The following is a 16,075-nucleotide window of genomic DNA, read 5'->3' as shown; positions in this document are numbered from 1 at the left end:
AGTGCTGCCCAACAGGGGCCGTGTAAGGTGAAGGTGGGGGGTTTTTTCCTTGTAGGAATGGAAGGGCTGTTGAATTTTTGGCTCAGCACCTTTCCGAGTTCCTGTAAAGCTGTTATTACCTCGTGGCTCCAGTGGCCCTGGTCGCATCCAGGAGGTGGCAGTGGAGGAGCATCCATCGCTCAGGGCTCAGGGCTCAGGGTTGATGTGTCCTCTACAGAGTGTGTCTTACTTTCTGCTAAAGACAGCAGGATCAGGCTGATGTCTTTTCTTAAATAAACACTAAAACCCCTCCTGTTTCATGTGTTTGAGGGATATTTGGGTTTGCTTTAATTTTCTATAGGTAGTGCTCAAATGGAAGTTTCTCTCTTAAAAAAATCCCTTTAAAAGGAAGAAAAAGTCAGGGAATTGGTGTGAAAACCTTACAAATTCCTTGATTCAGTTTAGATGTAGAAAAGAAGGAAAAATATTTCATGGGTAAGTGAGCAGTGTGAAGCAGGGCAAAACTCTTAGACTCCAGCTCTTTTTGTAGCAGCACAGGGACACTGCCACCTTCTCTTCTCAGCACATCACAATTAAAAAACAAGAGCTGGGGAAGATTTTGAAATATGAGGAAAAGTCACAAGTTCTTCAGTTTGAGACAGAGGGTTTGCCTACAGAATGCAGTGACTAAAAGAGGCTTCTGTCACAAGTATCAAAGAACAGCAGGAGCAAGCAGAGTCAAAATTTTTAAAAGTGAAGAGACAGAAAAGGATTTTACAAATTATATCAGGAGTTGCAAGAAATTATTCTTAATATACATTGAGAAACAAAGGGAAAGAGACCACGCAGGTTATTGGTTCGTCAGCAAAATTAAAAGGAGGGGTCATCAGCAAATAAAAAAATAAAACCAGGAAGGCCAAAGTTCTCTGTGTCTTTTTTTTGTGTTTCTAAGGGGAAAGACCAAGTGCAAAGGCTTCAAGCAGCAGCAGTGCAGGAGGAAATCCACATGGAAATGCACAGGAAGGCAACAGCAAACTCAGAGAACTGGAAAGTTTCACAGTGCCTGAGCCTGATGCATTTCATGCCTAAACACTGCAGAAGAATGCGACAGAATTAATGTCAGAACCTCTTGGTGTTATCTTAGGGAAGTCATGGGGTGTAAATAAGCAACAGAAGACTGGAAAGGAGCAAAGATATTCACTTTCTAAGAATAGAAGGAAAAGATTAATCAGGGATTTGTCTATCAGTCAGCTTACCTTCAAATGTTAGAAAAATACTGAAAAGCACAAAATCTTTGTGAGCAGTGCAAGAAAACAAGGCAATAAGGAAAGTTAAAATGGATTTTTCCATTGCTAATCCTCTCACAGCAAACTCATCTCTTTTTATGAATGGACCCTGGGCCTGGATCAAGAGGAAACAATAAACGCCATCTAAAGTCACAGAATGAGCTTTGATACCTTCTCATTCAAAAGGGAGAAGAGTGAGTTCTACATCACAATCTGACATGGCACAGGCCTGAAAGGCTGAATAAACATGCTGGACTAATGAAAATGTAGCAATTTTCCTGCAATGCAGGATACTTGTTTCTGAACAAAAGCCATGAGATGTGCTTGTCAATGGAGTGACATCCGTGCAGCACAACACTCAAACGCACCTTTGAGCCAGAGTGGGATGATCCATTTCCTAATGCCCTGTCCCCTCACAGTGCAATTAAATGAAATGTTCTGTGAGAGCCAACCCTGCTGGAAGGGACTGTGATAAAGGAAGGACCTGCCTCCACTAATGGCACTGTCTCACTTCCCAAAAGCTGAAATCACTAAGTGATCATCATTAATACAGGGGCCTGAAACATTCTAAAATTCCTTCTCCTATAACTGGCCAGTATTGAACCTTCCCTCTGAGCTGCACATGAAGCCAGTGCAACATTGATTCAGCACTTTCACAAACCTTTTAGCATGGGTACAAAAAACCCAGAACTTTCTGCTATAGCCTGTGAGAGGCAACCTTCAGTAGCTAACATTGCTGAATTTTAACATCATTTGCTCTTATCTAGTTACATAGCAACACAGGCTTAGCAAAAACAGCAACCATCACGAACAATGTAACCTGTTATTTACTACAGAAGTAGTAAATAAATGCTAGCACCCAAATCACAGCCTGTGTGAATACAGTTCCTGTCTGTGCTGGCAGACCTGGGTTACATTTCTGAAAATGTATTAGAAATAAATCACAAAAAAAATCCAAATGAAGTGTAGTAAATATGAATCCATCAATTGTGAAGGGACAACAAACACTGCCCTGAGGTCTCAGTGTGTCCTGCTGGTGAAAAGCAATGAGTTGGTAGAGCTACCTTCTTCCTCCTCTGCTGTAAATATTACATTAATTGGCTTTGCTTGGAGATGTACAAGGGAATTTGCACTAAAAGCAGATGAAAAGAGTCAGAACTGGGAGAAAGCTTTGGAGAACAATGGGCAGACTGGATGTGCTGCTGAGAAACACCAGAGGGTGCCTTTTGCTGGAGTGCGCTGGTGGGAATCAGTGTTGGGGTGGAGCAGGCTGCATCCTAAGGTCCTGCACAAACACAAAACTCATTGTAGAATGCAGAAGTCCTGTTCTGTTTGTGGCTGCAGCCCATTGGTAGGGGGAGTTTTGACTGGGTTTTTTGTTTGATTTTTGTTTTCATTTCAATGATCCTTAAGTTTTGGGGTTTCACACTGTCTTCTTAGTAGGGTAAATATGTAGGATAAAAGTGAGCTTTATGGATTTTTGCTGTCCTGATTTGCACAGTTCTATTTTGTATCTATGCTAGCGGGCAGGTGTCTGCCGGACAAGCACAGATTTCTTTGGGGAGGGGTGCTCCTAGGTGTGCAGGAAGAGGGAGTGGGGAAAAATACAAAAGCTGAGGATCTCTTAGAAGCTCAGCAGATGAAATTGTTTGAAGCAATAGCAGTAAAATTTCTGAGTGCTGGCAGGGGTTTGCACACTGTGTGCAATGGGTTCCTCAAAGATGTGTGATTGCATCCAAAGGGTGAGGCAGACTTCAAGGGGAGTGCTGGCAGGGAGGGAATTGCCGCATGGCTGGAAAGTCACACAACGGCATCAAAGTTCACATTCTCTGTCCCAGGCTTCCCAGACCAGCAGCATTGCTGACATGCCAGTGTTTAGTGGTGAGGCACTGAGGAGAATTAGGAGCTGTCCTGAGTTGTCCTTCCTAGCCTAACTTGTCCCCCTTCTGCAGGTGTGGACCATGCTGGGGAGGGACTCTGAGCTGTGCTGATGGCTGCAGACCTCAGAGCTGCTCTGTGCTGCCTGGCTGCAGCCCCAGCAGCCTTGCTGTGGAGCTGGCACCAAGCCACAGTGCAGTCACAAGTGTCACAGCAAACACCTCTGTGTTCCCTGTGCCCTCTCTCTCTGGTACATCCTTTTCTGCTGATTTTGAGTTTTACTTAACATAAATCCTGTAGGATTTTACTTCTATCTGTCCTTTTGATGGTAACGGACCATTAACTAACTGGAGATAAAACGGAAAGCATAAATCCCACTCCTTTAGGGAATTAGAAAGCAGGTTTAGGACACAGGCCATGAAAGGCAGGAGTTTACTGCAGTCTCAGACAAGACCTGATTAACTGTCCCTGCCTGGCATTCCCACCTGTGCCAGGTGAGGAACAGGAAAGCACAAGTTGGGCTTTACGCTGCAGAAATATTTTGCATCTGCCAAGGGAAAGCCTTTAGTCCTGATGTTTGAGCTTGTTTGCCACGATCTTCCCTGTAAGAAAGGGAGTCTGGTCTGCTAAGGAGTTATCTTCAGAGACTGATGCTGCCTCTGATTAGAAGTTGGGTGGTTTTATCTTTTTTGAGACAGGGTGAAATGTGAAGAGCCAGAGCTTTGCTCATATCGGAGGTGAGGGAGGAAAAAGCACAAGGTGTGTCTGTCCCAGGGGAGTGTCCGGACTGCTCCCAGCCAGGCTGTGGGATGAGATGATGAGGCAGCTCTGCAGGTCGGTGTGTACCAAGTCCAGTTCCCAGTCCTTTCCCTGGGGTCTCCAGTAATGCAGAAGGGCTCTGCTCTGTGTCTGTGGGAGTGAGTTCGCTGACAACTCCCTTCACTAGACTTTGAGGTCAGCACCTACTGATTAAAAAAGGTAATTACCTTCCTCTTGCAGGAATGACTCTATTTTCAAGGTCTCCCAGGCCATTAATCAAGCATCTTCTTTTGAAAGCAGTTTTAATTAAAAGTAAGTCATCTTTGGAGCCAGGGTGGCCAAGTCAAGGGGGATGTCTTCAGAGACCTCACTGTTCTCTGCTGTGGTGGATGGAGTGGTTCATGTTTATGCAGCCCCCACCCCGCAGCCTTCCCCCCACTCCTGGGGGGTTATGAGTACTCTTTTATAAATGTCAAGCTAAATATTTTAAACATATTTAAAAATCTAGAATTTATAGGCAAATCTTCAGAAGAGTTCAGTTGTCTCTTGATGCCGAGGGTGTCTCTATCTGCAGCAGCTCCCACTGCTGTGCTTTGGGGTCACACTCAAAGGGTCGAGTGAAAGACTTATAATGTCAAAGTTCGTGGTGGGAGTTAGATATTTTGTCTTTGGTTTAGTGCCTTTGCAAGTTCATTTACTGCTTTTGTTACCACGTCTCTCAGGTCCCCCTGATCGTGTCCAGGAGGTGGCAGTGGAAGAGCATCCATCACTGCAGAAACACGGGGCTCCGAGAGCTCACGATTCACCAAGGGCACAATCGAGGACTGCTGTACATCACAGCACAGCAAACAGCTGCAGTTTGGGGTGCTTTAAGAGGTACCTCCTACCTGTGATGCCCCAAGTGCCAGAATCTGTGGCTCCATAGTTAATAACCTGGAAATGTGTCAGGAAACTTCTTCACTTGAAAGCCAGAAGGAGAAAAAACTTTTCTGAGTGTCTAATTGCAAAGGATTGGATTTCAAGACAGTTTTAATCATTTTAATTACTTAAATGAGTAAAACATCTGCATATCAAATCCACTGCAACTGACTAAAAAACATACAGGATTCTCACGGTGAAGCAAACTCAACACAATTGTGCCAACATCATGCTATAAATTCATATTTTTTAATGAGCCTGTAGCCTCTTTTTAACTGCCCTCATGCTGGGAGAACTGCCTCCATGGAAATGCACAAGGAGGTATTAAAGAACTGGAAAGTTTCACACCGCCTGAGCCTGATGCATTTCACCCCTAAACACTGCAGAAGAATGCGACAGAATTAATGTCAGAACCACTTGGAGTTGTCTTAGGGAAGTCATGGGGTGTAAATAAGCAACAGAAGACTGGAAAGGAGCAAAGATATTCTGTTTCTAAGAATGGAAGGGAAAGACTAATCAGCTTACCCTCAAATGCTAGAAAAATCTTGAAAAGCACAAAATCTTTGTGAGCAGAGAAAGAAAACAAGGCAAGAAGGAAGAGTCAAATGGATTTTTCCACTGCAAATGCTCTCAGAACAAACTCAATTCTCTTTACAAATGGGCTCTGGGCCTGGATTGAGAGGAAATAGCAAACACCATCTGAAATCACAGAGTGACCTTTGATACCTTCTCATTCAAAAGGGAGAAAAGTAATTACTATAGATTTGTCTCCTTGCTCAGGCAGATCCCAGGTTTGCAAACAGGGGACACATGACACGGTCTGAAGCTTATGTGATCCTCACATGCCTATTTTAGGTGGCCAGGGCAAGAGGAAATAGGTAAGATAATATCAGCTGGAGCAAGAGACACACTTGAAACAAAAAAGGGGATAACAAATCCATGGGAATGATATCTGAAGCTTTTTTAGAAAGAATATAACAAACTGTGGACAGCATTTTAGGACTCTGAGAGAAATGGGAGGTTCTAGATTAAGTGGAATGTCAAATTCTTCATCCACCCAAAAATATTTTTTTATCATTTTTCATTAATTCTTTTCTGTATTTATTTTCCCAAGAAATTAGGAAAGACTTCTTTACTCTGTTTTAATAGGCTGCTTTATTAGTACCAGATACTTACTTTAATCACAGTCTTGCATATGTGGGCTCTACCTGGCTCCATGTAATTGCATCTCCTGATGACACAGCCTTGGGAAGCTTGTTGTTTAATAAGCTGAACCCTCTCTAAAACACTCCCAGTCATCCCAGCCTGCAGCAACACTGTCAGTGTTTGACAGGGAGGGGGTCCTGTGTGTGTTTAAAGGCTCTGCCTGCTGGGCTGGGAGGCAATTGAAGGTGGCAGAAGGACACCATGGTCATCAGAGGATGAGTTCTGTTGGGAAATGGGATGTAAGGGTTGCTGGGGGTAGGGAAAACAAGGTTTTGTTCCTCTAATGAAGAAAGAATTAGTGTTTCAGGGAAACAAGGAATAATTTACAGGAATACTTTGGTGAATAAAGACCCAGCCACTTTATCAAATGTGTGAATGATGAAGGAATACTGATATTAATTTCTTGTGAAGTGATGGTGCTTGATAAACCTACTAGCTCCAATTCAGAGTTTAGTTTTAGCTCTGTATTAAGATGATAATTACATGTACTTGTCCTCTGCCTCATGGTTTGTGCCACATGGACTCCAATCTCCCCAAGCTCTCTGGAGGGGATAGATCCGGGATTATTCTTCTCACTAGAAACTATACAAAATGTGTGGAGGAGGGAACTGCTGCATCCTGAGGGCTTCTGATCTAGAGGGGGAAACAAAACAAAGTTTTTCGAGTACCCAAAATGGAACTTGGGAATATTGTATTGCAGGAAACAGGTTGGAACTTCCCTTGTATTCTATTTTCCCTCTACTAATGTAGTTTAATGTGTAAGGCTTGACATTTTTGCAACTACTTTTAAATAGGTGAATTGTGAAACTCAGTGTCGCTCCACATTACCTTTTATCCACCTCACTGAGTCTCAATATTTGAATGCAAACACTTTCAGATCTAGAGAGCTGTACTGACACCCTTCATTTAGTTTTCATTCACAGCTGTTAAACATTTTAAAACTATTCTTGTGTCAATCCAGCCTTCTCCAAACCCACTTTCTACCCCTGTTTTTTAATGCCTCATGTTAGAACTGGAAGAGAAAGTGCTTTGCCTAATTACCTCCATTTTCAGCACTGTAAATTAAGCTCTTTGTTGAACATCACGTTGCAGATTCATCTTGTCCAGCTAAACCATTTTAGCACTAAAAATCCTGTGCATTTTCTTCTTGCCCTCAAATCTTTTGTGCTTTTCCGTTTATTCAGCAAACCCATAATGGTTTAGAAAGCTACCAAATATTCCGCTTGGACATACCTTCTTCAATGTTGAACGAACATTAGAACATCTTCTACCCCTCTAAAAAGCGACCTAATCCCCAGGAATCAAAGCATTTTAAGAACTATTTAATTTTTTAATGTGGATCCATTCTTTTAGGGAAGGAATGGTTGGGGGGTTTGGGGTGAGTTGCTTGGGGTTTTTGTAGATAATAGATTTCACATGTACGGAGAATATATTTAGCTTGGGGCTGCTGGTTACTGTACCACTTCTGGAATGCTGATCTGAACTAAACCCACAAATCAGATTTAAACTTTGTAAGAGCGAGTGAATACAGGGGAGCACAGACAGCATCCCAAGGCACTTGTTTGTACAATGTACAACCTAGGAGAGGTTTCACCCAAAATGTTGAATGCAGATGTGCAGAACAAGCTCCTGTCTGGCCTGAAGTAGCTCACAGCCACTACTGAGGGTGTAAAGGGATGATGTGACTTCAAATCCCACGTCTCTGAGTTTGGGTGCCTCATACTGAGCTGAAGGAGATGTCTCTGCATGAAAAATGATAGCCTGAATTCAAGAGCCTTTCTTTAAAATATGTGGGGAGGGAGAGGAGGTGAGTCTTCTCAGTCAATAGTTGAAAGACAACTTTTCAGTGTTCTGATGCCTTTATCCAAGCAATGATTTCAGGATCTGGGCAGTCTGGCATTTAATCCCCACTTCTATTTTTGTCCCCCCCCATCCCTACATTTTCACGTATTACAGACATTTAGGCAGCATTTACAGGTGGGTGGTGCCATTCCAAACTAATGCATGGGAATAGTTTCTTCATTTAGCAATAAACAAGGAATGTTAAGAACTGTGAAATAACGCAGATCTTGTCAGACACTGTTACAAGGTTTTTTGGGGGTCAGAACTGTTTGGAACAGTGCTTTCCACAATGCCTTAAAAGCAAAGAAACCCATTTTTTTGTCACTACAGCAAAACACAGATCTTCAAAATCTTCCCTGCACTTTGTCTGTGGTGTTGTCAGAACTCTGACAGGTGATGATTTGCATTTCCTCTGTCCTCACTCTGTGACAATGTTCCAAGAGGAGGTAGTATCGAAGCAATCTAGAATTAGCTGTGACGAGTGACAGTTGCATGGGTGGCACAAAAGTTTTTTACAAATCGGCATTATTTTATACAACAGGCATAAATACATGTTTTAATGAAGAAGTGGTTCACAATGATGGTATAATTGACTTGTGAAGATTAAACAGGTCTGCCATATGCTGTCTAGTGCTTCAGATGGTTTCAAAATTTTTTTTTTAATCTACGCATATTAACAACAGATGTTGAATTTTAAAATGATCCAATAATCGAGGGGAAATCATTCCAAAGCTGAGTGATAATTTTGTCATGTTAATGATTTGAAATACTTTGTATGTAATATGTATTGGTTATTTAGCTAATAGCACATGATAGTTTAATTTTCTACATCTTCCTTCCTCCGGAGTTTCTTCCAGTTGCTGAGGAGGGTGTTGGCTGAACACCTGCCTTGGAACTCCATCCCTAACCTTTCAATTATTTTGGTTAAAAAATCCTTTCACAAGTACATCTGCCCTCAAGTCCTCTGCCTCTGGACTGTACAGAAATGGGGTGTGGACCTCACCTAAATGTTCCTGCTTTTGCCTGGCTTTCCCCTGCTGCACTGAGGGGCTGAGGGGAGGGAAGAAAGATGCCGCAAGGCAAATACACCGAGCTGACATGCCACAAGGGAGGGACCACACTCTCAAGAAGGCTTGAGTGACTCCTACATAGGTACAGGAACAGCCTCTGGGTGATTGCAGATTTATCCTTTGGCTGGTTATTGTTAGCTTGAAGTTCAGAAATATCTTTTTTTCTTTCTTTCTTGCCCAGTCTCCATGAGCCCAAGATGGGGCTGGTTCACAGCACAGTCTGTTCCTTCTTCTTCCCACTCCCAAACACAGCAGGTCACTAACTCGAGCTGTGGATGGTGGCTGCCGGGGAAAGTGCAACACGGCTCCCCTGTCGTTTGCTCTCACATTTTCACCTGTCTTGTGGGTGTGATGGAGTAAACAAACACATCTCCCTGTGCCTGAGAAGCTCTGGAAAGAGACAACACCTCGAGCTGATCAGCCTGCCCCGAGCACAGCTGCCTCGAGCTGAGCACGTCACCTTCCTGCTGATGCTGCTCGGGAGAACCTGAGCTGCACTGAGTGATCCTCAGCCCCACACCCAGCACAGCTGCTCACAAACCACAGCTTTAAAACCACAAGCTGCCTTTCCAGCAGGTTATCTGGAAATCCTGTCTCCTTGCTGGAAAGCCACAAGCTTCTCTTTGCAGTCCTCCTGCTGCTGCTTGTCTCCAGTGCCTCATGGAAGTGTAAAAACTGTAGGAAATGTAGGTGTAGAGATTCTTGCCATCATCTCCTTCTGGATATTCCCTGCAGAAATTAAGAAAACAAACAAACAAACCACACAGGGAAATTACAATGTGATAATTAACATAAGCAAGATGCAAAGGATGGAGAGCCCAGTCAGCTACAAACAGATAGCAGTGATCCCAAATTGATTTCCAATGGGGTGGAGACATGAATTGGGGAGCTCTTGAGTGTGTGCTTTATTATTTATATAGATTACTAGCTTCATTAACTTAATTTGACAAAGCAGCTGTAGAAAGGGAAAGTCAATCCCATCTGCTTCTTGGTGAAGAGGGTAAATTTATAGATCCTAAAGGTACATAACTCCCAATGAGATATATTTGAGCTCCATGCCCTTAACCTCTCACCTTTTGCCCTGTGGGGAGGCAGCCTGACTATCAAGTAAGTAGTCTTGAATTATTTAGGTTGGAAAACACCTCTAAGATCATCAGATCCAACTGTTAACCCAGGACTGCCAAGCCCACCACTAAGCCATGTCCCCAAGTGCCATATCTACACATCTTTTAAGTCCTTCCAAGGATGGTGAGCCCACCACTGCTCTGGACAGCCTGTTCCAATGCCTGACCAGCCATTTGGTGAAGAAATTTTTCCTAATATCCAATCCCTGTGTAATCCTGTAATACAAAATTTTATTAAAATCAGCCTGGGGAAGCCGTCTGGTTACGTCACTACACAGTGACAATAGTCTTCAAACCTGCTCTTGAGACAGGGATTGTGATAATGATTTCATAAAAGAAAAGTCCCATTAATATAAGATGGATACCTCAGATGCATCTGCAGCTCCTGTCTGGGAATTTCAGTGAAGCATCTTGTTGCTGTGGAAGGAAATCAGGTACAAAGGATCAGAGTTAGTGATGGCTGTGACCCCAAATGAGGTCACTGAGCATAGGGAGAGGTATTTACTTGAGGTAAACACAAAAGCCAGAGCTCCAAGTGTCAGACCAGGCCAGCTGCTGATCCACACGGTAAATGGTTCAGTTGAGAGCCTGTGTGTCTTGCAGAAAGAGGAGAGAAGAGGATATTCTTCATTTTAGAAAGCCCTTTTTCCCTTTAGAAAACTCTCCCTCTCTGTATTCTTTCCATGAGGCAGAAATGTTTGCTTTGACCCTTGGGCAACCTTTCCTCCAGGGTAAGGAGGAGGAATGTGATTTCTTTTTTTCTAAGAAAAAGATAGTGAACAGTGAAAGGGGAAGGCTGAAGGTAAAAGTTTACTACATTTCTTCATGCACAAATGGCCAAGATGGCCGTGACTTTACCACCAACATGTTGTTTTTGTCCCTTCCCTCTACTCATCTGGTAGGGAGATTGATTGATGTATTGTACAGTTCTCTCTGGTTTTGCACTTCTTTTTCCCCAGCTGCAGGTGCACCATTTTCAGCTTCTGTCGCCTTAGACAACTAATTATAATTCACCATTGTCACCTCAACAAGCAAAATTTTCTCAATTAAGACTGTACAGAGCACCTGTTGTTCAGCAGGCATGAAAAACGCCGGCTTTCCCCAGTCCATCTACCAGCTGTGAAACACTCACCCTGCTCCTGTGAGTCATGACCTTATGGCAGGAGCTGCTTTTGCCCGTCCAGATAATAATATTTGCACCACTGCCATTCCCCAGCAATGGTACAAATATAACTCTGAGTCTTCTTCAGCCAAGAACAAGGAAAATTTATTTACAGCAATGAATTGCACAGACAAGTTAGTGTTTGGTGGCTGTTCTGAGTAGATATCCCTGAGGTGGGGGGAAGATCAACCCTACCTGACCCTAACTGAGGTTTTCTTGTTTTCCTTTGGCTGCCTGATCTCAACTTTAATGAGCTTTGGTCACTTCCTAACCTAATTCCTGATCAAACACTGACTTACTTTTCTAAGTGTTTCATGAGTACATTGCCTTTCCATGCCAGCCCCACTCTTGACCACAGGGAGTAGTTTATGTTTGATCAAGCACTAGTGCAGTTAATAAGTTTATTAAGTTTTCAACTGAGCTACTCTACAAAATAAAAGCGCGCCATGATTTCTTAAACTGCAGTTAAAAAATATACTACCAAAAATGCCTCAGTAATGAGCCCTGGTTCTTCCAAGTACCACAGCAGTCCCCTGGAGAGGAGTGAAGATTAGCAAACATATTTCACGTGACAGATTTCAATATATTTAGTTGCATGACTGGATTACAGAAGTGTATCAACATGCCTCTAAATGTTATTATTGTTTATTGCTCTGGATATCAGACAAAGCAATTATTAAATTGGGCAGAGATTCTTGGGGCTCAGTTAACAGAACTGAGGCTCAGTGAAAGCAGCTGTGCTCTGTTGTCTGCCCTATGGAACCCCCAGACCTCAAGCTCAGGACTGGACCTCCTTTGTGCAGGGAAAGCCTGGAAAAATTGGCATTACAGGACCACTGAGGTGGACCAAGGGGGCTGTGGAGGAGAGAGGAGCTTCGGGAGCCCACAGCTGGGGAATGCAGATCATTTCAGGGTGCATCTGAAAACCTGCTTATGAGGAGAACCTGAAACAAGGGCAGACTCTGATCTTTCTGCTGCAAATTCACATCCTGACAGAATGAAGGCATGTCCAGGTTACACCAGCTCTTAGATGAGGGTGCCAGCTGTGCTGGGCATCTCCAGGAGCTGCCAGACCTTAGCACTGCTCTAACGACAGCTCCAGAGGCAGCTGGAAGTGAGATATTCCCAATGCATCCGTCACTGTGGGAACAATCTGTGCACTGAACAGCCCTTCATTTCTGTCTCAAGGAAAACCAAATAGAGAGAGAGATTCTTGTTTGCTTCATGCAGCTCTCTGCAGTCATCATCCCAGGTAATTATCATTCCAGAGAACATGGATAAGTCAAACTGCTGGGATGGCAAATGAGGGAATAAATGTGATGTGTAAGGAGGAAAAGATCCCAGGAATGCTGTGGTTAAGAAAGTCTGAGAAGACTCCACTTGGGCTTTGGATCCCTCTGGGTGACAGCTCTGTCTGTTTTTAGAGCAGGAAGTTGTAGACCTTAACTAAATCAATGTTAGTTAACCTTTACAAACTTATTCCGTGGAATTTACTTAATTCTACAGAAGAAAAATCTCTAAAAAATGAGGATTTTTTGTTATTTGAAGCTGCTTTTAACACTGTTGTTTCAGTGCTCTCTTGGTGTCCTGCTCTCTGTACTCTTTTAAGGAGTCCTGAAAATGAGGTTGAAAAATTTTTAAAATTAGGTTGATTTGTTTGAAATTGGGTTTTTGCCTTTTCAAAGTGACCAGTTATTCCAGTAAGTTACTATATTGAGCTTCAGGGCAAAACTATTTCCTGAAATTCAGCAAAAGTAAAACATTCTTTTCAAGGTCACTCAAATCTTTAAACTGAGGTTTAAAGGCAGACACACATGATCACAGAGTGAATGCAAATTATGCCAAATTTAAATGGACCTTCTTCATTCAGTGCCTCTGTAAACAGCTTTTAATGTCCTCATTACCAGCAGTAGAACAACTTGAAATCATAGGAAACTCATGAAATGGGATTTCAAATGTTTTCCCAACACTTTTCCCAGGGTGTGCATACGGATCTGGGGGATTTTTTTATCAGATTAATTTTACTGCAACACGATGAGCAAAATGATTTTCACGGATTCACAGTAGGATTATATTTACAAACTAAAGCAACCATCCCCTCTCTTCCCCCTCCCCTCATGTCCATTTTCATTCTCCCCAGCAGAGACCTCGCTGGCCATGTGCAGGCAGGGTCAGAGAGATGCCCTTGCTGACCATGACCAAAACTGCCCCTGGATTGTGCTGCTTTTTTGGCTGATGTCAGTTCAGTACCAGGAAGTTTCTCATGCTGTCCCAGATTCCAGCTGAGCAGGCTGCAAGAAACCTCTCAGAATCAATATATGTTGTCAGAACTTTGTCCTGTACACTTGACTGTTATACCAGATATTTTCAGGGAGGAAGAAACTAGAAACCATTAGGTTGATTATAGCTTCTAACTCCCTTTGAAAGGTGAATGTCAAAGGAAATTGTTCCTTCCCAAAAGACTCCTCCAAAGCAGAGCAGCTGTCCCTCCTCTGTGTTTGGCAGCTCTTTCTTTGACTGGCCATGCAATGGCTCAGTATCCACAGCCCCTTCAGCCTTCTGTCTCCTAGGGCACCTCCAGAAAGGCAGCGCCAAGGCCTCTGGCTCTCTCTGGGGATCAAAGCTGATGGCAGCATTGCCACATGTCAAAATCAGTTCCTCAAGGGATGAATGGAGTCCATCTCAGCACGGACAAGGCTGTGAGGACAACGCAGCTGACTTGCAGTGGGGTCAGTGAATTAGGGCTACATCAGGCAATGACCGTAACCCAAAAAGGACTACAGGAATGTTGGAAGTCCCCTACCCTAGCACCTGTGCTAAGGAATGGACTCTGGTAGACACACAGATTTAATTTTTACCCAATAAAAACACTTACTCTTTGAGATATTTAGGGTTCATAATCATCCTTGCTTCTCTTTGTCCCCAAAATCCATCTCTATACTGACAGTAATATCCAAAACAGATAGGAAGGATCCCTGTATCTTATTGTGCTAACATCTCCTTGGCTTCTAACTCCAAAGAAATGAAGATATTTGTGAGGGATGTCATCTGCCTGTCATTCTCCATTAGAAGTGTAGGTGCTGGGGAAGGTGCACATGGGACTTGTGTTGCTATAATTGAGCCCTAAGGGCAAATGCCAGGAATGAGGACTAATTAAAAGTAGAAAAGACTTACAATGTTAATGTACAAAGGAGGTGCACTCCCACCAGCTCTCATTTACAGCACCACACTGGCCATAATGCAGTTTGTAGCGGGTCCAATTTTCTTCTTCCTCCAGGCAAACATTTTTTTCAGCTCTCCCCTGAAGCTGTCATGGAGCCAGGCATAGAGGAAGGCATTGGTGCAAGCAGACATCATTGCAAACCAGTGGCACAGCAGCTGGATGAAGTTGAAGTACTGCTTGTCAATGAGGCTGATGTCGATGTCCTTTATCATGTTGAAGATGTGCAGGGGCAGCCAACAGACTCCAAAAGCTGCCACCACCAAGACCAGCAAGCGAAAAGTCTTCCTCCTCCTGGCACGGTCCCACTCAGCTTGGCCCTGGGTGACATTGCCTGGGACCACACGGTTCTTCAGCTTGACTGAGATCCTCAGGTAGGACAGGGAGATGACAGCCAAAGGCAGCACATAGGTGATGATGAGGGTGCTGTAGGCGTAAGCCAAGCGATCTCTTTTCATGTGGAACCAAAACTCCTCGCAGATGGAGAAGTCCAGCTCCGGGAACTCTGCGTGGTAGGTGTGGACCAAGGCCGGGGCAGCCAAAGTGCAGCTCAGCAGCCAGATAGCAGCCAGGATGTAAGCGCAGACAGGGATGGTGAGCCTCCTGCGGAAGGGGTACACCGTGGCACAATACCTGTCCACAGCTATGACAGTCAGGGTGAAGACAGACACAAACACCGTCACAGGCTGCATCAGGAAAACAAAGTAGCACATGAAGCGCCCATAAACCCACCCCCGGGGCTCAAAGGCATAGGCCAGGGTCAGGGGCACACAGGTTGCACACATGAGCATGTCGGAGAAAGCCAGATTGCCTACCAGAAAGTTGGTGACATTGTGCATTTTTTTTGTCTTGCAGATGACATAAATGAGGAGGTAATTCCCAATGACACCAATAAAAACCACCAGAGAGTAGCAGGGGATGATGAGTGGCTTGAAGGACTGAACAAACTGGAGCCCTGAGAATAAATTGCTGGTGTTGCTGTGGATGGCAGAGAGGAAGCTTTGCGAGGTTAAATTGTCCGAATTCATCATTTTCCTCCTTTTGTTGTCTGCCGTCAGCTGAGTGAAGTAGTTAGCACTGCGCTGCTCCCCTACTCAATCAGTGGGGATAATGAATGGATTACTGCCTGTCCAGAGGTTACCACATGGATTGTAAACAAGCAGCCGTAAATGCAAAAGGTGAACTTGTAATCCTCGAGAGGCAGCTTTCAGCAGTCCCTAAGAAAAATCAAATACAACCAATTTCCATTTAAGTCCTCCTGTATTTACTATTAAATCTAGCTTTTGACAGCATGCCACTTAATAAACATTTAATGCAGTGAGTACTTACTGCTGTGGGGTTTTAATCCCATATGATTTTCCTGGGGATGCCAAGAAGTGCCCTAGTTGTCTGTCTTCTGCAAATCCAGGAGCGTGTATGTGTGTGTGTGTGTCAGAGAGAGAGAGAGAGAGAGACAGAATATATGAGTGAGAAAGAGGGCGATGCGCATTTACAAGCTAAGTGGAGATCACTGTTTTTAAACAGTCCTCACTACTAGGTTGTGACAGATTTGTGTTCAAGCTTTTATCCCCATTGGCTGCCCTGGGTATTACGTTGCTCTTTGTGTGTTTTTTTTACTGATAGTAATTAGT

At 43.7% G+C, this 16,075-nt stretch overlaps 1 protein-coding gene across 1 annotated transcript; it reads right to left on the bottom strand.

The window, feature by feature from the left end:
* Positions 1–14,440: 14,440 nt before the first annotated feature.
* PRLHR (prolactin releasing hormone receptor) lies at positions 14,441–15,490 on the bottom strand. Its single transcript, XM_066190558.1, has one exon. The coding sequence runs from the start codon at positions 15,473–15,475 to the stop codon at positions 14,441–14,443; it is 1,035 nt and encodes a 344-aa protein (XP_066046655.1). The 5' UTR covers positions 15,476–15,490.
* Positions 15,491–16,075: the final 585 nt, after the last annotated feature.

The sequence above is a fragment of the Chamaea fasciata genome, unplaced genomic scaffold (assembly GCF_029207755.1).
Source record: "Chamaea fasciata isolate MVZ Bird 193981 ecotype frontalis unplaced genomic scaffold, bChaFas1.0.hap1 SCAF_9, whole genome shotgun sequence".
NCBI classification, from domain to species: Eukaryota; Metazoa; Chordata; class Aves; order Passeriformes; family Sylviidae; genus Chamaea; species Chamaea fasciata.
This window is presented reverse-complemented; position numbering and strand designations above follow the sequence as displayed.

Coding starts and splice junctions, on each gene's coding strand:
- PRLHR (XM_066190558.1), bottom strand. CDS start 15,475: ATGATGAATTCGGACAATTTAACCTCGCAAAGCTTCCTCTCTGCCATC.